The 24,587-nt window shown below is 45.3% G+C and overlaps 1 protein-coding gene across 2 annotated transcripts; it reads right to left on the bottom strand.

Annotated features, from left to right (window-relative positions):
* Positions 1-887: 887 nt before the first annotated feature.
* Positions 888-24,450, bottom strand: Xrcc6 (X-ray repair cross complementing 6). 2 transcript variants are annotated; one of them, XM_038343626.1, is made up of 13 exons: positions 24,384-24,450; positions 23,696-23,783; positions 21,698-21,810; positions 18,392-18,530; positions 17,917-18,171; positions 14,967-15,150; positions 13,210-13,396; positions 10,652-10,820; positions 9,188-9,349; positions 7,706-7,835; positions 4,242-4,342; positions 2,755-2,868; positions 888-1,234 (listed from the first exon to the last, which is right to left on the bottom strand). In XM_038343626.1, exons 2-13 carry the CDS (start codon positions 23,769-23,771, stop codon positions 1,041-1,043), a joined length of 1,824 nt encoding a protein of 607 aa, XP_038199554.1. In that variant the 5' UTR covers positions 23,772-23,783; positions 24,384-24,450; the 3' UTR covers positions 888-1,040. The 2 variants fall into 2 exon arrangements, with proteins under 2 accessions (XP_038199554.1, XP_038199556.1); XM_038343628.1 differs by having other exon boundaries at positions 24,283-24,395.
* Positions 24,451-24,587: the final 137 nt, after the last annotated feature.

Here is a 24,587-nt window from a genome sequence, read left to right as displayed (position 1 = left end):
TCCGCACGCTAGATGGTAGTAACAGTCCACCTACACTCCCAACCAGAAGCCATTAACCAGTGTGCCCTGGGAGCAAAATCACCCACAGTTGAAACCACTATTGGCAGTCAGTCAGGCACATGAAGAGTTAGTGTTGGCAACTGAAGTCACTGTCACTTCCGCCTCTTGTGCTTTACACTTCTGTCACACAAACTACTTTAGTTTGAGATCTAACTGTGCAAATAACTACCACACAAGTCAGATGAGTGAAGACAGATGATGCTCATCTTTCTCTTGGTCTGGTTGGGCAGTATTCCACTTCAGCAGGAAGCCCACTGCCTAGGACCTGTTTACCTACCAGGCCAGTTATCATCCCAAGCAGGATGTTCGTGGATTGGGGTTTCAGGGAGTTCTGTCTTTGTAAGTTCTTTTGTTAATCTGAATCCAAAAGGAGTTCTGTGTTTTGCCTGCAAATATGTATGTTCACTGTGTGCTTAGTGCCCATGGAGATCAGAAAGGGTATTGGGTCCCTAGAAGTGGAGTTATAGATGGTTGTGTATATATATATGTATATATATATATACACACACACACATACATATATATATATATATATATGGGGCTGTAAGAGCAACAAGTGTCCTTAACTGCTGAGCCATCTCTCCAGCCCCAGCATCATACATTTAAAGAGAACAGGTGGGAAGACATGGGAATACAATCTTCCTAAGGCTTGTCACTCCAGGACCTGTATGACCACTTATCCATCCCCACACTCTTCCCCAACCTCCTGTTTGTTTCCACTTGATATGTACTTCCGGAGGGGAGGGGGGATTAAGCTAAGAGCCAATTAGAGTAACCTCTGGATTTGAGGCAGCTACTTCCCCATTCATATCAAACAGTACACAGTATAAAGTTAGAGCTCTTTATTCATATAGTAGTATAAGGCACAGCATAGCGGAGTGGGAAGGCCACAATCTCTATGATAAAGTCCCTTGCATTTCTATCAGGTAGCTCTTTGCAGCTAAGAAACACCTGCCACCTTGGCTAGACACAGCAGCTGGTCACTTCTGGAAGTGTCTGGTGAGAGCGTCTAGCAGGTCCTGCTTCTTCGGTCCACTCTTGAGCCCATAGGCTTTGCAGACCTCCTTCAGTGTAGGCACAGTGAGCTTGCCCAGAGTGCCCTTGGCACAATGGGCCTTCAGCTCTTCTTCTGATAACTCCACCTTAAGCTTTTTACTTGCAGAACCTTCATCATCTAGAGAAAAGGCAGGAAGGACAACCTAGAAATTCTTCCAGTGGTACCCTAGCTACGTGGCACGGGACCGTCCTAGGATGTGGATGCAGTTGACCATTTGCCATCTGCTCACCTAGCGCAGCTGCTCATTCTGTGTGGCCCCTATCACTTTTTCTTTTTTTCTGAAACACAGCATAGCAATAGACTGCTTGCCTAGTATGCTTAAGGCCCTGGTTTCAATGTCAGCAAACCCAAGGTGTAGAAAATAACCATTTAAATTCTGAAGCACCAGGCAATAAAGACAGGCAGGGCGAGTGACAAATTTATTGGTAAACCAGACAATGTCTGATAGCAACCTCTAGGGAACGACAGGAGTCAGTTCTGAAGCAAAATGGAGCAATCAGGATGGCCACCAATCTGATCTCTTGCCACTCCTGTCGTCATGGGTCTACTGGGCAACAAGGATTAAATATGGCTTTACTTTGCCAAAGACAGTCAAAAGGATTAAAACCTAAACCAGAACCATTCCAAAATGGTGACAGTGTATCTGGTGCTTCTCTACAAATGTGAGCCTCATAGTAAAGGAAATCTATAAGGAAAATGGTCAGTGCCAGGAGCAGACAACAGTGGGGAGTCAAAGAGCTGCATGTCAAAGCAGGACATACATTCTCTTTACCATTGTCTTTGTAGAAATTTAGATAATTAGGGGCCAGAGAGATGGCTAAGCAGTTAAGATCACTAGCTGTTCCTCCAGAGGTCCCGAGTTCAATTCCCAGCACCCACATGGTACCTCACAACTGTATATAACTGTAGCCCCATGGGATCTGATGCTCTCTTCTGGTGTGCAGATGTACAGATAAAACACCATATAAAACACATAAATAAATCATACAAAATTAGATAATGGGCGTAAAGTACAAGTTTGTTAAGAGCATAGAAGCCAGTGTGGTGATCCATGCCTGTAATCCTAGCACCCAGAAAAAAAAGTCAGGGTTTCCTGGACTTGAGGGTCAGCCTGAACTACAAACACCCTTGTCTCAAAGCAAAATGACTAAAGAACATATAAAAACGCACTCATTTCTTCCTCGATGGAGTATAAATGTCACTTTTTTGGAGGCTGTGTATCCCAGGCCCTCCTGTCACTCCTGAGTGCTGGGGCTATTGGCCTGTGCCACCACATCCAGCTTTTGATGCAATTCTTATCACGCGTGTAGCGGTGCATGTCTTTGTAGAGGCCAGAGAAGGATGTTGGGTGTCCTCATCTACAGCTCTCCACCTTATTCCCTTGATATATGGACTGGTCCCTACCTGCCCCATACTGCCCCATTACCCCATGCACATAGATTTCTGAAAAGGCTGGGATGAAGCTCAATGATAGTGCTTACCTGGAGATGCAAGGTTCTGCTGACCCCTAGTACACTCCTCATCCCCCCAGAAATGAAGAGAGAAGTAAGGAAGCCAGTTGTGTCTGTGGTAAGACCATAAAGACCACGAGGAAACCTCTGAAAGGAGCCTGCTGTACATCAAGCTGCAGCCCTCACCTTGTTTTCTCTTGGCAGCTTTGCCCTCGGGGTCATAACCTGGGGGGTAGACAAGTTCTTTAAACTCATCTACCAGGGAACCCAGTCTTTTCTTCATGGCTTCAACCTTGGGCACTAGAAAAATCAAAACAACACGGTGCTCATGTGAGTCACACACATTCCAGTGACCTGTCTGTTCCAGTTCTGTGGGAAACACGAGAGCACTGAGTCAGGTGACCAAGAAAACACGGACCAGATCCTTCTGGCATCCTCCATGCATAGCATCCTCAGTATTGTGATGGACCATTCTATGACCTCCTTAGATTCCCGAGTCTTGGAAAATGCCAGTTCCTTACTTAAATGGCATAGTACCTTCATATATCCTACACACTCTCTTGTACTTCAAGGGAACTGAGGATACGGGAGTAGTCCTTCCTCACAGGCTGCTGAACTGAAAGACTGTCTTCTGCTAGACAGTCCCCACAATCATGCCTGCTTTTAAGAAGAGTTATTTTGTCTGGTGTAAGAAGCCACAGAGAATTAGGACGCTAAGCAGGCCAAACTAATTGTTCTGGTGCTTTTAACTGTCACGGGGACCTTCATTAAGTCCAATCTGCTTCCAGTGACCATTTACTTCCATGTCACAGCCTGCATCCTCATAAACACTATCAAGAATGGGTCTAAGAGCCAGACGGTGGTGGCGCATGCTTTTAATCCCAGCATTTGGGAGGCAGAGGCAGACAGATCTCTGTGAGTTCCAGATCAGCCTGGTCTGCAAGAGCTAATTCCAGGGCAGCCTCCAAAGCTACAGAGAAACTCTGTCTCAAAAAACCAACAACAACAACAACAAAAAAAAAGGGGGGGGGTCTGATAGCAAGGCCTGAGAGAAAAGCAGCAAGTATAACGGTTCAGGGTGAGGGCAGGACTCTGTTTCCTAATGTATCCACTACTGACTGCTCTGAGAAACCACCCCTTTCTCTGGAAAGTAAGGGCAGCAGAAGCCCCTGCTTCAGAACTATGGATATTAACTGAGTCAGCAGGCAGGACAACAGTGCCTGCCACACTGATGGCCTCCGTAAATGTTATCAGCATTAACTTTCACCACACAGACATGGGGTGGCCTAGTTAATTCAGAGTCAGGTCTCAGGAGCCTGGCACTCTTTCCTCCTGTCAACGCAGAGCTAGCCAAATCTGTTCCAGGCAGTCTAAGGTGACCTAGAAAACCTCTCAAGCAGAGACGGTCTGAATGAGGAGGTTTGGAGATGGCTAGAAAAACACTTCAGATCACTGGTCAGAAGGTCAAAAGCAAAAGCTGTCTTCCTTTGTGCTTCCCCTAGCACACACACACACCAGCACCACTTGGTGCTGGACAGATCCAGGTCGCCAATTGAAATTTAAAGAAAGATCTTGGCTAAGGATGTAGCTCACCAAACAAAATGGAAGGCTGCCTCCCTACAATGCGTTCATCCCCAGCACCAACGACCAACAACAAAAGGCACACTCCTTACGTGTCAGATCTACTACTTGTTCAGACTCCATCATATCCAGAGCGAGGGCCTCCAGGTTCCGGAAGTGCTGCTGCAGCACCGGGTTCTCAAAACTGTCACTCCTGTTCAAACAACATGGGAACACAAGAGCTTTCAGGAAGGAACTAAATAATCAGCTGAGACAGCACGGGTCTGAGGTCAGTAGAGGGAAAGCTCTCCAGTTTTCAATTTATCACTGGATGCTGGACCATTAACTGCAGAGCAAACCCGGCCACTTGTCTGTCACTAGAAGCTTCAGGCAGAGACAGGAATAGAGAAAACAGAATGATTAAAGTAGAGAGAAGAAACGAGGACAACAGGACGGAGTGGGAGGAAATCCAATGTGTTTTCTGTGTACAGAGCAGCACAGGAGTTAAGTGTTTGAACCCTGAGCCACACACACGGAGCTGAAACCCGGTCTCTACGCTTTTCTGTTGGATGAGACTGAAAAGGGGGCCTACTGGCCTGTAGCCTGTTTCATCTGCAAAATAGGCATAAAACCAACCTTTCAGGATTGCGCTCACACACACATACACACACACAAGAATAGGCATCTGCAGACATCACAGGAGACTGCAGAAGTCAAAGGTATCAGATCCCTTGGCGCTGGAGTTACAGGCGGTTGTGAGCCACCTGACATAGGTGCTGGGAATCAAATTCCAGTCCTCTGCAAGAGCAGTAGATGCTCTTAACCACTGAGCCATCTTTGGCCCCCCCTTTCAGATTTCTTAAGGAGAATAAAGGACAAGGTTGAAGTGTAGCTAAGAGAAGAGGACTTGCCTCATATGCTGGGGACCCCAGATTCAATTCAGCATCAAATATTAACAAAAATAATTGATATAATGTTGGCACTGTTGTTTAACACAGGGTACTTTATTGTTCTTGATGTGTGTGTTTGTGTGTGTAAGACATGCCCTGAGCCTTGTACATGCGAGGAAAGTGCATCCCCAGCCCTACTTGTTAGATTCTTAGTGCTCCCATTTTCTAGGAATGGACTATAGCAGGAAGTTACAGCTGAAGGAGAAAGGCATCTTTTTGTTTTTGTTTATTTGTATTGCTGTTGTTTTTTGAGACAGAGTTTCATATATTCCAAGCTGGCCTCAAACTGTAGTATAGTAATGACCTTGAACTCCTCATACCTCTGCCTCCACTTCCCCAAACGCTGGGATTATGGGTGTGTACTACAATGAAAGGTACCATCTGCCCAGAAGTAGAAGTAGATACAAAGATAGAATGTGAAAAACTCTAGCTTGATGGCAAAACAACAACAACAACAACAACAACGCTGGGTGGTGGCGCACACCTTTAATTCAAGCACCCGGGAAGCAGAGGCAGGTGGATCTCTGTGAATTCGAGGCCAGACTGGTCTACAGAGAGTGTTCCAGTACAGGCTCCAAAGCTACAGAGAAACCCTGTCTCAAAAAACAAACAAACAAACTGACTTTAAAATAGACTATAAGCTAAGCATGATGATGTGTGCCACCAATTTCAACACCTGGGCCACTCTGGGCTAGACAGCAAGACAATGTCTTAAAAACTTAAAAGCCGCCGGGCGTTGGTGGCGCACGCCTTTAATCCCAGCACTCGGGAGGCAGAGGCAGGCGGATCTCTGTGAGTTCGAGACCAGCCTGGTCTACAAGAGCTAGTTCCAGGACAGGCTCTAGAAACTACAGGGAAACCCTGTCTTGAAAAAAACCAAAAAAAAAAAAAAAAAAAAAAAACTTAAAAGCCAAACAACTAAAATCTTGATAAGCATGTCTCCTAAGAGGACATACACATGGCCAAGAAATACACAAGATGTTCGTTCGACTGTCATTTTCATTAGGGAAATATAAATGAGGCTACAATGAGTTATCACCTCATATCTCTCAAAAAATGAAAGACGGCAGTTGGGGATGTGGCTCAACGGAGTGTGAGACTAGTCAGCATGAAGCCCTGGGTCCAATTCCCAACGCCAAAACCAGGCATGGAAGCCCCCGCTTGTAATCCCAGTGCTGGGGCAGGGAAAGCAAGATTAGAAGCTCCAGTTCTTCCTAGGCTACATAGCAAGTTCAAGGCCAGCATTCAGGAGTGACAGCTGCTGATCAGGTCTCACAGTGCAGCTGTGCAAGATGACAAAGTGCAGCAGAGCAGGGTTTCTCTACAGGGTACCGACAGTCTAGGAAGGAGGTAGATGTTGTACATCAAATACAAACTGACAAAAGATGGCGTGTGATAATTATGTCTGCAGTCACATTGTGTAGGTTTTAAAAGATGTTCTCTTTTCTGTTTATAAGAAGTGACTTGTCAGCTGGGTGCAGGCACAAGCTTTTAATCCCAGCACTCAGGAGACAGAGGCAGGTATATCTCTGTGAACTCGAGGTCAGCCTGGTCTACAAAGTGAGTTCCAGGATAGCCAGGGCTGTTTCTAACACAGAGAAACCCTGTCTCAACCTTCCCTCCAAAAAAAAAAAAAAAGTTATGCAGGGCTAGAGAGACAGCTCAGCCATTATAAGAGCACTTGCTGCCCTATAGAAGACTTGGGTTCAGTTCCCAGCACCTATACAGCAGTTCAAACTGGCTTTAACTCCAGTCCTAAGGGCTGCAACTTCCTCCTCTGACCTCCTTCCTTGAGCACTAGCTATGGATGTGGTGTCTGAGATGGGCATGGTGATGCACACTTGAAATCCCACTATTTGGAACATGAGGCAGAAGGAGTACCGCAAATTTGAGGCTAACCTGGGCTACATAGCAATTTCTAGGCCCACCTGGATTACAGAGTAAGAGCCCATCTAAAACAGACAAGAAACCAAGTAAACACATGCCACTCTTTTCTAACTTGTGAAACCTCTAGCCTTTTTTTTTCCTTTGGTTTTTCGAGACAGGATTTCTCTGTAGCTTTGGAGCCTGTCCTGGAACTAGCTCTTGTAGACCAGGCTGGCCTCGAACTCACAGAGATCCACCTGCCTCTGCCTCCTAAGTGCTAAGATTAAAGGCGTGCGCCACCACCGCCCGGCTTTCGTTTTTGAGACAGAATCTGGCCTTAAATTATACAACCTTGCAGCCTCAGCTTGAAAATGCTGGGATTACAGGTAAATACCACCATACATGGCTCCTCAGCTGACTTTTTAGGTCTCCCGCACAGTCTGAGACTCTTCAAGATAAGTAGAGCCTCCATTCTCGATGTACTTTTATTTTTGGTTTTTCAAGTCAGGGTTTCTCTGTATAGTCCTGACTGTTCTATAACTACCTCTGTACCCAGTCTGCCTCCAACTCACAGAGATCCACCTGCCTCTGCCTCCCAAGTGCTGGGATTAAAAGCCCATGTACTTTTTAAATTCTTGGTGACAAATAATGATTTCTTGTTTTTGACTACCTGCAGAGAGCCATGCCCTCTTAGTCTACGTCTAACCCGAATTACTCAGTAGACAGCACCAGGAGAAAGCCAAGGCTGGGCCAGCGCTCACCTGTATGTGAAGCGGAGCCTATGAACGATGGCCTTCATCTTGTCTATCTGCTCGGGGTTGGCCATCACTTTCTCAGTAAAGGGCACCTTCCTTTTGTCGTCAGCAAAGGGGAGGAAGACAAGCTGGAAGCCTGAGGAAGGAAAACAGGTCTTCTGAGGTTTGACTTAAGCGGTGTGGCTGTCTGTCTCTGAGCTGTGATGCTGCAGCTGGGGGTTCTAAGTCCAGTTCCTCCTTTACCATGGGACACCTGTGAAAGTTAGTTGAACAGACTCTCTGGGGATTCGTGGGAAACCTGACAGAGGAAAGATGCCCCAACAGGGAGCAACAGCCAGGCAGCAACAGTTGGTCCCAGCGTCTAGCTTTTACTATTATTATTTTACTAATCCAGAGTCAGATGGTCCCAGCTTCACTGGGCTCTCCTCTGAGCTACCGCCTTTTCCCATTTTTACTGCAGCTCAAAGCACACATTAAAGAGATAGGAGTTATCCTGTGGATCCTGGTATAGTCCCAGAAGGTTCTAGAAGGAAAAGCCCAGCCATTCTAATCAATATTGCTGCGAGGTGAGGGCCCTTATGGCAGGGCTGAAGGTGTTAAACAAACAAATGAGCCAATTTTTCCCCTCTGCTCTCTAACACACACACACACACACACACACACACACAGTGTGTCTACTATTGACAAGGACTTTGAGGTCACTACTGGTTTTGGACAGCCAGCTTGGGCAGCTTACAGCATGAAAGGGTGAGAGGTTAAATGAGAGGTTAGGTTACTAAGCAAGCATGTTGATGACCCTGGTTTTGATAGCTCCAAAATAACATGTTGACATTGGTTCTTATTAGCATGACTAGAGGACTGGGATCAGTGACATCTTGTGCTAAGCATAAGTACATAAAATTATCCCAAATATAAAACAACCTTCAGGCGAGAATAGGAAAAGTAAATTCTGTCCCCAAGTTGGCTAGCTGACAAGTGGCGGAGAAATTCAAAACAAAAAAAAAAAAAAAATAGTGAGCTCTCAGATGTACAGCAGAAGACAAAAGTCACAGCTGGGTATGGCGGTGCATGCTTGTACTAACAGCACTCAGGAGGCAGGGGCGGCAGGAACACAAGTCAAGGTCAGCCTGGGCTAAATAGTGAGACTTTGCACAGAGGGGCTAAAAGGGAAAAGCAAGTCTGACTTCAGTTTATCCATGTCTCCACACACCACACTGCCCTGGCAATTACACCAAGTACTAAGGGTAGCAAGAGACTTTCAGTAAAGGAAAACGTCAACAGAGAAGCCCTTGAAACAACGTACAGATACATACAGTGGAGCCTGTTCTGAGGCCTAACAACCTGTGACTGCACACTGTTGCCATCTATGGTGGCCTTGCCTGTCAGGACATCACATCCACCTACAAAACCTTTAAATCACACATTTCCCAGGCCTGGGATTCCAAAGCACACGGAAGGCTCAAGAGCCTGGAGCTCTCTGCCACGTACCTGCTGGAGTCACCTGAATATTCTGATCGTCCAGTTCCTCTTCCTGTGGCACCAAAGCCACAAAATAAGGGGGGACGTTCTTTCGGGATGTGTATCTACACACGGCTATGACCTCCTTCTCCAGACACTTGGTGAGCAGAGCACTGAACAAGGTTGAGCTACCTAAAAAACAAACATCACAGGGGCCTGCATCCCAAAGTACTCTCCTCTCCCGCCTCATTCCCCATCATAACCACAGTCTGTTTTGATTTGGTTTTTTTTTTTTTTTTTTTTTTTTTGAGTCAGGGTTTCTCTGTGTAGCTCCGACTGTCCTGGAACTCACTCTGTAGACCAGGCTGGCCTGGAATTCAGAGATTTGCCTGCCTCTGCTTCCCAGAGTGCTGGGATTAAAGGCGTTAAAGGAGTGGGCCAACACACCCAGCCATAACATTTTGTTCATTTTCTTTACAGGGCCATGATACCTCAGTAAGTAAAAGGTGAAGACCCAGAGCAGAGAGAAAGTAGAGGTCGAAGGGACAGAGAAACAAAAAGAAAAGCAACCAAGTTTGGGGGTTCAAATACTGCATTGGGAGTATGACCCATTGCCGTCTCATTGCACCAATGTTAGGCTAATGTTAGGCATGAGCTTCCAGGACTAACGGAAGCCACTCAGGTACTGACGAGCTCCTTGTGAGGTGCTCAAGTACAGACAAGGGCAAAGGTCATATCACTAGAACTGCCCACAGTTAAAGCAGAGGAATGTCCTGGGTACAGTTTTGGCTCTATTATTTGGTCACTCTTACAATTCCATAGGATGAAAGCTTTAAAAATAATTCCAGCCAGGTGATGTCCGTGCACGTCTTTAATTCCAGCACTTGGGCGGCAGAGGCAGGTGGATCTCTGAGTTCGAGGCCAGTCTGGTCTATAGTGTGAATTCCAGGACAGTCAGAGCTACACAGAGAAACCTTGTCTCAAAAAACCACACACAAAAACAACAAACAACAAAACCGACAAATTGCAGTGTGGAGCGATGGCTCAGAGAAGACTGTCTAGAGAGATGAGTGCTCTTCCAGAGGACCCGGAAGTTTCCAGCACCCACATGGCAGCTCACAGCTGTTTGTAACCCCAGAGAACCCGACCCCCATGGCAAAACACCAATGCACATAAAAACAAAACAAAAACCCAAAACTCAAATTCTATAGCCCCCCCCCCCGGATTTTTTACAATACATGGCAGTATGGTGAGATGCCTGAAGAAATTTAACTTTGCTCAGTTCCCATTTCCAAAATAGAAACATGCAACATTACCTTTGTTTTCCCAAACGAGACATTTTTAAAATACCCATTCATATCTCTTATACGTGTCCAAGCAGCACACATTTAGGAAACATGGCTCATAAACCCAGTGACAGTGGTGGGTTATCTCTTGGTCTACTGTTTACCAGGGACTCCTCTGGGTACACGAACTGGAAACCTATGTACTAACCATTTACCAGGGACTCCTCTGGGTACACGAACAGGGAGGGTCTCAGGTAGTGGTGCTTCTTCAGCATGACCAAGGGCTTAAAGCCCATGAGGATCAAACCTGGCTCATCAAACCGCTTCAGCTCCTCTGTTTCCTCTTTCTCTAGCACAATCTGACGACTCCCATAGATCTAGAAGAGAAAGGATGGGAATAACAAGGGCCACCAAAGAGCTACGTAGAGATACATTTGCAGTGACCAAACATCAGCAAGTTAAAATTAGCTCTGTGGGGCCTGGAGAGATGGCTCAGCGGGTCAGAGCACTTGCTATACAGCTGTGAGGACATGTTTACATCCCTGGCACCCATGTAACACCAGATGCGCCTGGAACCCCACCACTGGGTTAGGGAAGGAGACAGGAGGATCTCGAAGTTTGCGGCCTACCAACCTGGCTAAGGAAACAATAAGCTTTGGTTCAGCGAGAGACCGTATCTCAAGGGAATAAGGAGGCCAGAGCAGAACAACCAATGTCCTCCTCTGGCCTCTACATGAGTACACGGTGCACAGATGTGTACACACACAGAGACCAGCTTTCTTCAAGGAGCAGGCGACATCCTCCTCATAAAACCAGGCATAAGCATTTACTTAAGGATGTCCAGGCAATTTATATGTGCCATCTAACTTATCTTCCGTAGCAATCCTGGGAGGTGGGCTGTTTAACAGGAGCAGCAGGGATGGCTCAATGGTCAAGTGCCTGCCTAGCAATTAGGAGGCTCTGAGTTGGATCTAAAGTAAAACAGGCAAAAAACAAACAAAAAACAAACAAAAAAAAAAACTGTTAACAGACAACTGAACTGAAGGTCAATAGTTGGGCACATGCTCCAGATTATACCACTACAGTGGTCTTTCTCCCTGCCTCTCCAAAAACAGGGTTTCTCCGTGTAGCCCTGGCTGTCCTGAAACTTGTTCTTTAGATCAGGCTGACCTTAAGCTCACAGTTCTGTCTTTATTAAAGGCACCACCGCCTGGCTGACAGTGATTTTTAAATCTATATCTTTCTTGTGCCAAAGGCCATGCTCCTCAGAAATTGTTTTTTCTCTTATTTAATATTTATTGAGCTCTCAGGTCTACCCATGACACACAACAGATACACAAACCAAGGACTATGGAAACAGCTCAGTGGGGAAAGCACCTGTTTCACAGGACTTTATGGAATGGAAGGTCCCACATCAGGTCCTGGATTGAGTTCTGAGAGGAGGGAGAGGCAGCAAGAAATACCTGCTGAGCAGTGGGCGCAGGCCTTTAAAAAGACCCTTCTGATTTATCTATTAATAAAGAAACTCAGTGGTCAGAGGACTGCTACCCAATAAGCCAACATGACAGTCTAGTTACAAATAGAAAGAGAATGTTTTATACTCTCTATCCTTCAAACAGCAGGGAGACCCCCTGGTGTGAAATTTATACTTCAGAAAAAAATGTGTGTGTGCAATGGGTTGAATAAAAATACTTAACTCGTCAGACAGTTAGGACCTGAAGGCATACAAAATTCTGATCCTCTCCCACATTTTATATAGTTAAATAGAATGTGTTCAACCAGTCATGGCGATGCACACCTTTAATTACAGCAGTGGGGAGGCAGAGGCAAGTGGATCTCTGAGTTCAAGGCCAGCTTGATCTACAGGGAGAACCTGTCACAAAATAATCAAAGGATGAGTTCAATTTTCAATATAACATCCTTCTAAAGAATATACACCAGAGAAAGGACAAAAAGAGAGAAGGCGCTGTACCTGACCTTTCATGCTCAGAAAAGCAGGGTACATCCATCAAGCAAAGCAAAATAATTTGGCAAAAACAAATTCTCACCCTTGAACAGTCCACTGCACCTGCAAACCCTAACTCCTCAGCGCCTGGGATTAACCGCAAAGCACTTCCTGTTGCTGTACTTAAACAGTTATGGCAGTGTGTGCTGAGCAATCAAGGCCAAAGTTCCCATCCACCTACACCTGTCCTATTCGGCTTTCTGCCCTCACAGACCCACGTGCTATGTTTGCAAGGTCAGCGGCTTCCTGTCTTAACAGCTTATCTAGAAAGATGCAGGCGAAGAGTGACCTGGTCAGGCTGCTCAAAGTGTTTCCTTCCTGCTTTGTTTTGTTTTGTTTTTTCTCCCCAAGACAGGGTCTTTATAGCCCTGGCTATCTAGGAGCTCACTCTGTAGACCAGGCTTGCCTTGAACTCACAGAGATCCAACTGCCTCTGCCTCCAGAGTGCTGGGATTAAAGTCATGTGCCACCATGTCTGTTCCTGTTTTTTGGTGTTTTTGATTTGTTTTGTTTTGATTTGTTTTTATTAATCTGTATGCACACCTATGGACAATGACCACGTCTGGTGCATGCAGAGGTCAGAAGGGGTCTAAGCTCCTGGAACTGAAGTTATGGATGGTTGTAAGCCATCATGTGGATGCTGGGAAAGGAACCTGGGTCCTCTGCAAGAACAGCAAGTGCTCTCTTAACTCCTGAGCCATCTCCGGCCCCCAACTCCTGTCAATCCTGGAACGGAAGACTGAGTAGGGTTAGCCACCTACCTGAGACCGCTTGGTATCACTAGGCAGGAGCAGACTGCCTGTGTTTACATTAAAAGTCCTAGTCTTGGTTTTCACGGGTTCATTTGTTTCTCGATAGAGCCTCACTGGAAAAGGCTTGTTAGCTTTCTGGACCAAGTTATAGATGCCCACCATGAGCGCTACATCTTTACCAAGCTTGAACTTTAACCTGAGGGAGGAGGAAAAAAGAAAAAAGCATGGACAGAAACATTGAACTTTCCCATGTAAAATGTTTTCACAGCAGCCCAAGTTTCAATTTGTTTTATTCTTTCCAATAATGTTTTAAAACGCAGACTCTAAACAGAATATAGCACTGGGTGTGGTAGCAAGAATTTAATCCTAGCAGTTGAGGGACTAAGACAGTAAAATTGTCATGAGTTCAAGGCCAGCATAGGGAACATACCAAATACCAGGCAAGTCAGGTCTACATACAAGACTCTGCCCAAAATATAAAAACAAATAAATAGGGGCTGGAGATATGGCTCAGAGGTTAAGAGCATTGCCTGCTCTTCCAAAGGTTCAATTCCCAGCAACCACATGGTGGCTCACAACCACCTATAATGAGGTCTGGTGGCTTTCAGACATACACGCAGACAGAATATTGTATACATAATAAATAAATATTTTTAAAAATTAATTAAATAAATAAGGGGAGAAGTGGGAGGAGGGGATCAGAATGCTGCTAAACTTGGTAGCAGACACCTGCAAACCCAGCTGAGAATACATAGCAAGATCCTAACTTTAAAAAAAAAAAAAAGATCTAATAGTGGTGGCGCATGCCTTTAATCCCAGCACTCAGGAGGCAGAGGCAGGCAGATCTCTGTGAGTTCAAGGCCAGCCTGGTCTACAAGGCCTATTTCCAGGACAGGTACCAAAGCTACAGAGAAACCTTGTCTCCAAAAGAAATCAAAATAAAGCTAGGAGTGCTGGCCCATGACTTTAATCCCGGAGGCAGGGATTAAATCTGCTCAGGAGGAAGAGGTAAGTGGATCTCTCAGTTTGAGGTCAGCCTGTTCTGTAGAGCAAGTTCCAAGACAGCCAGGGCTACACAAAGAAATCATGTCTTAAATGAATGAATAAATAAGTACATAAATATATAATAATAAAGGACTCAGGTCATAAGGCTTGGCAGCAGGCACCTTTATCTGGTGAGCTATCTGACTGGCTCAATAATAATATAATTTTGACAATGATAACTAACATCTGAGGGCTGAAGATACAGCTCAGTGTTTAAGAGCACTTGCTATACTTCCAAAGGACCTGAGTTCGACTCTCAGCATCCATGCTGGGTGGCTCATAACTATCTGTAACTCCAGCTCCAAGGGATCTGGTACTTTTTGCCTACATGGGCACCCACAAAAACATATAACTTAAAATAAACAAATAAGTACACAACATGTTAAGCTTCTTTGTGTGTGTGTGTGTGTTAGATGTCTTTTACTTACTCTGTACAACATATAACCTAATGAGGCAGATGTTCCTGCCATCTGCCATCTAGAGAGATCAGACAAGGCACTAAGGAGTGTAGCAGAGGACTCAGACATCAAGGAAACAGACGGCTGCATTACTGTGGAGACTCACAGTACCATCTCCAGCCAAAGAAGAAACAGGTCTTGCTATCCCAAGGTAAAGCAGGTAGAGGAACAGTGTGGCAGCAGCGCAGGTGGGGAAGTCAAATCCATGCACTGTTTGCGGTGTGTTAGGGAAGGATGGGCAGCTCACACAGGCTGGGTGCCCACCTGGACAGTACTCGCTTTCTGGTTTCCTTGGCTCGAACCTTCCTTAGCAGATCTTCCAGCTTGCTTGATTCCTCAAAGTGAACCCCAAGGTCCTCACCCTCAGCTATGCTGATGATGTCTCTGTAGAACAAGGATATGTCAAAGCCCCCACGTTTCTTCAGATGCATCAAGTCAAGGAAGATCCCTGAGGTAAGTACAGAGCAAAAAGGGAAACAAAGTACAGCAGATGAGAATTACCACTGTGTTCACACAGACCTCAGTATGTAGCCCTGGCTGCCTGAGACTCCTAACAAGGCTCCTGACTGCTAGGATGACGGGGTGGTACCTGGCGAATTTTTTTTTTTTAAATCACTACACATTTTAACCACTGAATCATCTCCCATGTTCTACAAAGCAATGTTAAGTCAGCATGATGACTCACTGTGTGAAGGAACTTGCCACCAAGCCTGACGACCTGAGTTCAATCCCAGGACCTACACACTGGAAGGAGAGAACTCCCGCACGTTGTCCTTTGAACTTCACAGACTGCAGAGAGACATCCATGTGCCCACACACAGATACGTAAAATAAATACATGCAATTTTTTTCTTTATCTTTTTTTAAGACAGGGTGTCTCTGTGTAGCCCTGAATGTCCTGGAACTTCCTCTGTAGCCCAGGCTGGCCTTGAACTCATAGAGATTCACCTGCCTCTGCCTCCCAGTTGCTGGGATTAAAAATGTGTGCCACCACTACCTGGCATAAATGCAATTTTAAAAATCTCATTTTTCAAGCCGGGCAGTGGTGGCGCACGCCTTTAATCCCAGCACTCGGGAGGCAGAGGCAGGCGGATCTCTGTGAGTTCGAGACCAGCCTGGTCTACAAGAGCTAGCTCCAGGACAGGCTCTAAAGCTGCAGAGAAACCCTGTCTCGAAAAACAAAAAAAAAAAAAAAAAAAAAAAATCTCATTTTTCTATCTATCTATCTATCTATCTATCTATCTATCTATCTATCTATCTATCTATCTATGGTGGGGGTAGTTGAGACAGGGTCTTAGTATGTAGCTCTGATTTATACATTTATTTATTTATGGTGGAGATAGTTGAGATAGGGTCTTAGTATGTAGCTCTGATTGATTGATTGATTGATTGATTGATTATGTTGGGGTAGTTGAGACAGGGTCTTAGACAGGGTCTGACTGGCCTGGAACTAACTCTGGAGTCGAAGCTGACCTGGAATTCAGAGATCCATCTGCCTCTGTCTTCCCAGTGGTGAGATCAAAGGTGCACCGCCATACCCAGCTAAGTTTGTTTTTTTGGGGATCGAGGGTGAGGACTTAAATTTCTGTTTAAAAAGAGGTGGTGTCAGGCAAGATGTGGTGATGTATGGATAATCCTAAATCTTGGGAGACAGAAGCAGGAGAAATGTAACAGGTTATAAGTCACTAGGTCTACATGGCAAGTTCCAGGCTAGTCAGGGATACACAGTGAGACCCTATCTCCAGAAAGAGAAATATTCAAAAGATCATGTCTGTAACAGACATGCAAATAATCCCATAATCCCAGCACTTGAGAGGCTGAGGCAGACTGCTGTGAGTTTGAGGCTACACTGGGCCACATACTGAGCTTTAGGTCACAGAGAGTTTATGTAGTCTTTTCTTTCTTTCTTTCTTTTCTTTTTTTTTTTTTTTTCTTTATTTGATCTCGGAAATACAGAAAAGCTAGTTGGGCAGTGGTGGCACATGCCTTTAATCCCAGCACTCAGGAGGCAGAGGCAAATGGATCTCTGTGAGTTCGAGGCTAGTCAGGGATATACAGAAAAACCTGATCTCGAAAAAAACAAATATACATGCATTTATATATATTTGGTATATACGTTATACACACACACACACATATCAGCCAAGGGCAATGGTGGAGCGTGCCTGCAATCCCAGCACTTGAGAGGTAGGTCAGGATTAGGACCAAAAATTCAAGGTTATCCTCAGCTCCACAGCAACTTCCCGAGCAGCCTGAGTGAAAAGAGAATCTGTATCTATCAGACAAGCGGGCAGGCAGTGCTTGGTGTCCTGCAGTACAGCCTGGTGAGAAACGCCTAGATTATGCAGCCCTCCTGCCTCAGGCTCCCTAGCAGCTGAAGCTGTGGGATGTAACACCGTGCCCAACTCAAGCATCTATTTTCAGTTAAATTCAAATGGGTTTCGTTTGCTGGACTGTTGTTTTTAGCTAGGGCCTCACTCTGTAGCAAGACGATTTAGGCCGCACTAGTGTGATCCCAGTTTTACTTTACTCTTTCATTTGGCTCTTGATGGCAAACGCAAATGCTTAATCTCAACTATAAAGAAAATAGGTTAGGAGTCATTTAAAAAGAATAAGAAGGGCTGAGGAGATGGCTCTGCAGTTAAGAGCTTTGGTTGCTCTCCCAGAGGACCTGGATTTGATTCCCAGCACCCACATAGCTCACAGTTGTCTAACTCTAGTTCCAGGGGATACAACACCCTCTTCCAGCCCCCACAGGCACCAGGCACGAAAGTGGTATGCACACATCTATGCAAGCACGCATAATACATATCCATACATACAAAATTCTTAAATTAATTAAATTTTTCAGAAATTAAAATATACATTCCTTTGGGGCTGGAGAGACAGATGCACAGATATGAATGCATTCAAAAAACCCAGATACATAAAATAAACAAAATTTTAAAAAAAGCAAATAAGGAAACAAGACTGGAGAGATGGTTCAGGAGTTAAGAGCACTGGCTGTTCTTGCAGTCGACCTGAGTTTAATTTCCAGCAACACATGGCTGCACACAACCATCTGTAACTCCCACACTAAGGGATGTGATGCCTCTTCCAGCCTCCACTCTCTTGGATGCATATGGTGCATATAAATACATATAGGCATATACATACACATAAAAACAAATATTTTTAAAGTAATAACGAAATAAAAGGATAAGGAAACGCCCACCAGTATCACGGAGATCACCAGCTTTGGTCCTGGCCCGGCTGGCTTTGGCACTGTCATTGCTGTGAGGGTCATCTTCATTGGTGAACAGCATGATCCTCTTATGACTCATCTTGACCTGGACATCACTGAAGAGGTTGGCACAGACCCAGAGCACTTCGCTCAAGGAGTAGTCAGATCCATGGCCAATTGTGTCTTGGAAATGCTTTTCTCCCTGTTGTCCCTTAAACTGGTCAAGCTCCAACACACGTTTAGCTCCTGGTAAGAGGCAGAGTCAAAGGGGGCAAAGAAATAAGACCGTGGGCAGCACCTTCACCACAGGCTAACAGAGGCCTCCTCACTCGACTGCTATGGAACTAGTGTGGCCGGGACTTTCTGTGAAGAAAGCAAGTTCCCAGCCAAGATCAAAGCCGCTTCCTCTCCAGAGCCCTCTTTCTTTCCCACATGAAGGAAACTATTTTCTTTGAATATTACTGACCTGGGTTATCCAAATCTTGTAAGACATAAATATTTTTGAAATTCACTGAATTTTTGTCTTTCTCGGTACCGTAGAACACCACTCCCAAGAGATCTCGGTCGCTGCTTATGATCTTACTGGTGTACACACTCTGGATACACTGAGAAAATAAAAATTCTGAGTGTTTACTAAGCTTCTGGGAGAGCCAGACGCAGTAAGCACTTAGGGTTTACGAGCTGGGGAAGGAAACTCGGTCGGGAGAGTGCCTGCCCGAGGCTGGGTACCAAGTGCCGCATAAACCAGGCACAGTGGCATGTCTGTAACCCCAGCACATGGGAGGTGAGGCTGGAGGCCCTAAGAGCGGCCCATCGCAGCGTGTTTATGCAGGGCTGGCGACTGAACTCCTGACTTTATGCACGGTAGACATGGATTCTACCAACAGTGTCTGGCTTTCACTCCACACATCATACATGAGAGCAGGACTACTGAACCCACAGCGATCCTAGGTCTGTAGCTCCGAGGAACTACCAAGTCATACCAGCTGCACGCTTTCACATTATTTTTAAGACTTTATTTTAGCCAAGGCAGTGATGGTGAACACCTTTAATCCCAGCAAGCTAATTTTTGTGAATTCAAGGCCAGGTTGGTCTACACAGAGTTCCAGGACAGCCAAGGCTACATAAAAATACCGTCTTAAAAAAAAAAAAAAAGATTATATTTTATTTGGTTTTTTGAGACAGGGTCTCTCTACATAGCCCTGCATGTCCTGGAACTATGTAAACTAGGTTGGCTTTGATTCAGAGAGATCTGCCTGCCTCCTGAGTGCTGGGATTAAAGGGGTACACCACCATGCCTGGCCCTTTTCAGCATTCTTAACAGCAGCTTATTCGAGTCTTTTGTCCCCAGCCCCCTTTTAGAGACAGGACCTCATGAAGCCCAGGCTGGCATGAAATTTGAATATGTAGCCAAGGATGACCTTGTACCTCTAATTCTCTTGCTTTTATCTCCCAAATGCTGGAAATACTGGTACACATCACCAACTCAGGGTCTTTCACATGTTAGACAATCACTCTCCCAACTTATCTATATCCCTAGGCCTCTTTTGCCCATTTTAAGACTGTATTGTAATTGTTTACTACAAATAATTTTCAACTCTCAGGTTTCACCTGCAAAAAAAATGTGTGTATGTGTGTCTATCTGTGGTGGAGGAAAAAGAGGAGGAGGTGGTGGTGATGGTGGAGGTGAAGGAGGAAGAGGAGGTGGTGGAGGTGAAGGAGGAAGAAGAGGAAGAGAAGGTGGTGGAGGTGAAGGAGGAAGAAGAGGAAGAGAAGGTAGTGGAGGTGAAGGAGGAGGACGAGGAAGAGGAGAAGGTGGTGGAGGTGAAGGAGGAGGAGGAGGTGGTGATTGGTGGTGGTGGTGGTGGTGGTGGAGATGGTGGAGGACGAGGAGGAAAAAGAAGAAAAGGTGGTGGTGGTGGTGGTGGTCATAGTGGAGGAGATGGTGGAGGTGAAGGAGGAAAAGGAGGAGGTGGTAGTGGTGGTAGAGGTGATGGAGGAAGAAGAGGAGGAGGTGGTAGAGGTGGAGGAAGTGAAGGAGGAAGTGGTGGTGTTTGTGGTGTTGGTGATACTGGGGATTGAATTTTGGTCTCAACCACTGAGCCAGCCTCAAAAGGACCTTATCCACACTATAACAGCAACACTTGACTTTACAATCCAACTCCAAGGAGAACCCACTTTTACCTTCTCCAAGCTAACCCAGAAAGTGGGAGCAATTATCCTAGAGTACTCCGAATAAAATGGAGGGTGTCCTCCAACTCTCATCAGATGCAAGTACAAGTGACCACCTGAGAGGACTATCAGCCATCAACATACAAACTTTTAAACGTGGTGTTTGTGGGGGTGAAGAAATGGCTCAGCAGTTAAAAGCACTGGCTACTCTTCCAGAGGACTCAGTTTCTATTCCCAGTACCCACATGGTGCCTCACAACTGTCTGTAACTCCAGGTCTGGGAATCTGAAGTCTTTTTTGGTATCTTCTGGTATCAAGCACACAAACATAGACATACCTGCACATAAAACACCCATATTCACAAAATAAACAAAATTATAATTAAACAAGATTTTAAAATAAATAAAAATGGCATGTGCTGGTCATGGTGGTACATATTTATGGTACCAGTACGTGGGAGATGGAGAAAGGATTTAAGGTTAGCCTAGGGTGCAAAGCAAATTTTAAGGCCACCCTAAACTACATGAGACACTCAATTTAAAAAAGGAATACTAGGTAGGGCTGGAGAGATGGCTCAGTGGATAAGAGCACATATTGTTCTTGCAGAAGACCCAAATTCAATTTCCAGGGGCTGGAGAGATGGCTCAGAGGTTAAGAGCATTGCCTGCTCTTCCAAAGGTCCTGAGTTCAATTCCCAGCAACCACATGGTGGCTCACAACCATCTGTAATGGGGTCTGGTGCCCTCTTCTGGCCTGCAGGCATACACATAGACGGAACATTGTATACATAATAAATAAATAAATATAAAAAAAAAATTCAATTTCCAGCACCCATATTAGGCAGCTCACAACTGCCTGGAACTCTAGCTCCAGGTGATATGATAACCCCTGACCTTCTACACACACACAGAGAGTATTAAAATTTAAAAATATCCAGGCAGTGGTGGCACAGGCCTTTAATCGCAACATTCAGGAGGCAGAGGTAGGCAGATGTATGAGTTCAAGGCCAGAGTGAAATACAGAGCGAGTTCCAGAATACCCAGGGCTACACAGAGAAACCCTGTCTTGAAAGACAATTTAAAGTGGCACTAATTTTCCTTTTCCTTTTTGGCAAAATCTCACTATGTCACCCTAGTTGCCTTTGAAGACATGCTTTTCCTACTGCAGCCTCCAACGTGCAGATTACAGGCATATGCCATCATTCCCAGACCTTTCTTGGGGGGATGGGTACAAAATAAGCAGGATTCTTATCAAAAAGAAGATTCTAGAACTCACATGAGGCCTGTGGATGAGTAACAGTCTGATAGGACTGGGACCAGCATGGGTACTCCAGGCTTAAGCCAGCCAGTGAGGAGACAATGGCTATTCCATCCCTAGGGTTCTGACCTGATTACCACATAGCACCTTACCCACACACATTCTGTGACATGGGCTTCTACTGTTTGTTTTTTGAGATTAGAGTCTCACTATACAGCCCTTGGTTATCCTAGAACTAGCTATATAGACCAGGCCAGCCTCTGCCTCCTGAGTGCTGGGATACAAGGCATGCACCATCACATCCACCCTCAAGTTTATGAGTTCAGTAACAAGAAAGTCTTACCTGGATGGTCATATCAAAAGGTGTGACTTCATCTTCACCCTGAGATTCAAACATAGCCCTGGAGGCATCAACCAGAAAAATCAAGCTATCTCTTCCTGAATATTTATATTCTCCTATGGGGAAGTAAATGACAGAAAATGTTTGCCTTTTGCATCATACTTAATATACTCATCACTCACACAAAACAAAGAGCTCCATAAAACTAAAGGACAGTCGGACAATTACTGTACAGTGAACACACTTAACGCTGCGTCCTGCCAAGTGCCCTTACTCTTCCCTTTGTTCTTCCTTTGTCTCCCCAAAGGAAACCACTCTCTTGATTGTCTTGGCACTCATTCCCTTGTTTTTCTTTATAACATGTGTGAGGGCCTGGGTCCAATCTCCAACACCAAAGTACATGCACTACACATATAAAATTCATCTAAATTGCTGGGTGGTGGTGGCACACACCTTTAATCCCAGCCCTTAGGAGGCAGAAGCAGGTGGATCTCTGAGTTTGATGCCAGCCTGGTCTACAGACTGAGTTCCAAAACAGCCAGGGTTACACAAAGAAAGCTTGTCTCAAAAAAAAAAAAACACAAAATTTTAAAAAAAGGAAAAAAATTCATCTAGGTATGTATCTTGAATCATTAGTCTTGAATTCTTATTTTTAATTACTTTAAAAAATTATTTATAAATGTATTCATTTTATGTGTGAATGATTAACTTGCAAGTATGTATGTAAACAATGTGCATGGTTAGTTTCCTCTCAGAGGTCAGAAGAGGGCATCAGGTCCATGGAAATAAGAGTTGTAGATGATTGTGAAGCACCATGTGGGTAATGGAAATGAACCCAGATCCACTGGAAGAGCAGCCAGTGCTCTTAATCACTGAGCCATCTCTCCAGCCTCTAGGAGTCTCTTATACCTTTTTCTTTCTTTCTTTTCTTTTCTTTTCTTTCTTTCTTTCTTTCTTTCTTTCTTTCTTTCTTTCTGTTTTGTTTTTTCAACAGGGTTTCTCTGTCTCCGCCCAGCTCTTATACATTTCTAAGGATTAGGGAGGTTTCATAGCAGTCTTGAAGCTGGGCTCTGATTCCTAGGTAAGGAAGGGGCAGGAGGAAAGGCGAAGAGCAGAATGTGTAGCCACCAATGTCCACTTTATGTAAACTTACTTCCCAGGGCTCATATGGAGCTCAAAGTCAATGTCAGCCTGGTCTACATGAAACAACATCTCAAAAATAAACAGCTGGACAGTGGGGGTACACGCCTTTAATTCCACAACTCGGGAGACAGAGGAAGGTGAATCTCTGAGCTTGAGGCTAGTCTGGTCTACAGAGCAAATTCCAGGACAGTCAGGGCTATGCAGAGAAACCCTGTCTTGAAATTAAATAAATAAATAAATAAATAAGCAAACAGGGCCAGAGAGGTCTCTCAGTGGTTAAACTAGTGGTTAAGAACACTTGCTGCCCTCTTGCAGAAGACGCAGGTCCACTTTGCTGCACCCACATGGAAACTTCAGTTCAGGAAATCCAGCTGCCTCTTCTGACTCCTTTTTGCATCCAGACATGTACATGATTGCCAGCCAGTGGTGGCACACACCTTTCATCTTAGTACTAGGGAGGCAGTAGCAGGTGGATCTCTGTGAGTTCGAGGCCAGCCTGGTCTACAGAGTGAGTTCCAGGACAGCTGGGACTGTTATGCAAAAAAGCGGGGGGGGGGATATATAAATATAGTGATAAAGATGACCGTGCATAGAGTCATTGACTGGAGATTAATAAAAAAAGAGATTAATAAAAAATCTATTAGTGACTAATTAAAAAATGAAGAGTTAGGAATGAATGTTCACAGATTCTAATAGGATCTGAACAACTCTGCATAACCCAAAGTGGGTAAATATTTTAGATTATCTGAGGAGAAAAGGAAGAACGATCAGACTGCAAACTGCTCCCAGCAAAAAAAAAAATTAGACAGGAAAAGTCTTTCTTCTACACAGGCCACACTACATAATGAAGCCACTTACCACCCGGGTCAGGGCTCTCCTCCTCTTCTTCCTCTTCCTCGCCCTCGGTTTTGTAATAGGTTTCCCATCCTGACATGTTGTTTGCTCACTAGGCGAGAGAAATTATGAACAACAAATAAATTTAAACAGAAAAAAAATACCGAGGAAGGTAGCCCTGTGACAGAGCGCTTGCCTACCATGTGTGCCAGGTCTTCTGCTACAAAAAAATAAATAAAAGAAAGTCAACTTCTAGGTTCTTTCTAGATCTGCTCAAAACGCTCGGGTCACTGTTGAGGAATATGAATGAAGGCTCCTGCTACCTTGAGAGCTCTCAGTGGGAGGGAGCAGAGGAAATGAGCACGGGAATCATCCCAGCAAGCTGCAGGACCAAAGTGGTTGGCGGTGGGGAGCGGGGTATAACGGAGCGGCCCAGACCTGAAGGTCTCATCTCGCCCGCCAATTGCACTGCGAGGGTACTTGGTGTACTGGTTGAAACACTCGTCTTCATTTTCCTCCCACGTCTCCCTCAACCCTCAGCCAGGGACTCCCGATGAAGTCTCAACCACTAGTCCTATGCCACACCCAGGGGAGAAAGGAGCGGGACCCACAGTGTGTCTCTTAGGACCGATGCTGCTCTGCTGTGAAACAAGGGACCGCGCGACACTGCAGGCTGGACCCAACACTTCCAAAGCACGGCCGACCCACCTACCTTTGCTGCAGGTGAGCGAGCCGAGGGGACAGAAGGCGGGCCACACGTCCGCGCGGGCTCCGGCTCTCTCTCCCAATCAACGACGAACACGTCACCACGCACGACACGCCCTTCTGCCCGTCAAACTGACGCGGCCGTCCCCATCTGTGGCTTCCACCCCTGTACCTAAACTAGATCGCGCGCGGGCAGGGAAAGCCCCGCCCT

The sequence above is a fragment of the Arvicola amphibius genome, chromosome 9 (assembly GCF_903992535.2).
Source record: "Arvicola amphibius chromosome 9, mArvAmp1.2, whole genome shotgun sequence".
Lineage (NCBI taxonomy): Eukaryota > Metazoa > Chordata > Mammalia > Rodentia > Cricetidae > Arvicola > Arvicola amphibius.
Note: the sequence above shows the minus strand (reverse complement) of the source record. Positions and strands in the feature narration are given on the sequence as shown.

Bases quoted from the DNA above. Each gene is read 5' to 3' on its own strand.
- Xrcc6 (XM_038343626.1), bottom strand. From the start codon at position 23,771: ATGTCAGGATGGGAAACCTATTACAAAACCGAGGGCGAGGAAGAGGAA. The intron at 15,151-17,916 runs GTGGGCGTTTCC...TACTTACCTCAG, and splicing joins TGGTGATCTCCGTGATACTG to GGATCTTCCTTGACTTGATG. The intron at 2,869-4,241 runs GTAAGGAGTGTG...TGATTTTTCTAG, and splicing joins ACAAGTAGTAGATCTGACAC to TGCCCAAGGTTGAAGCCATG.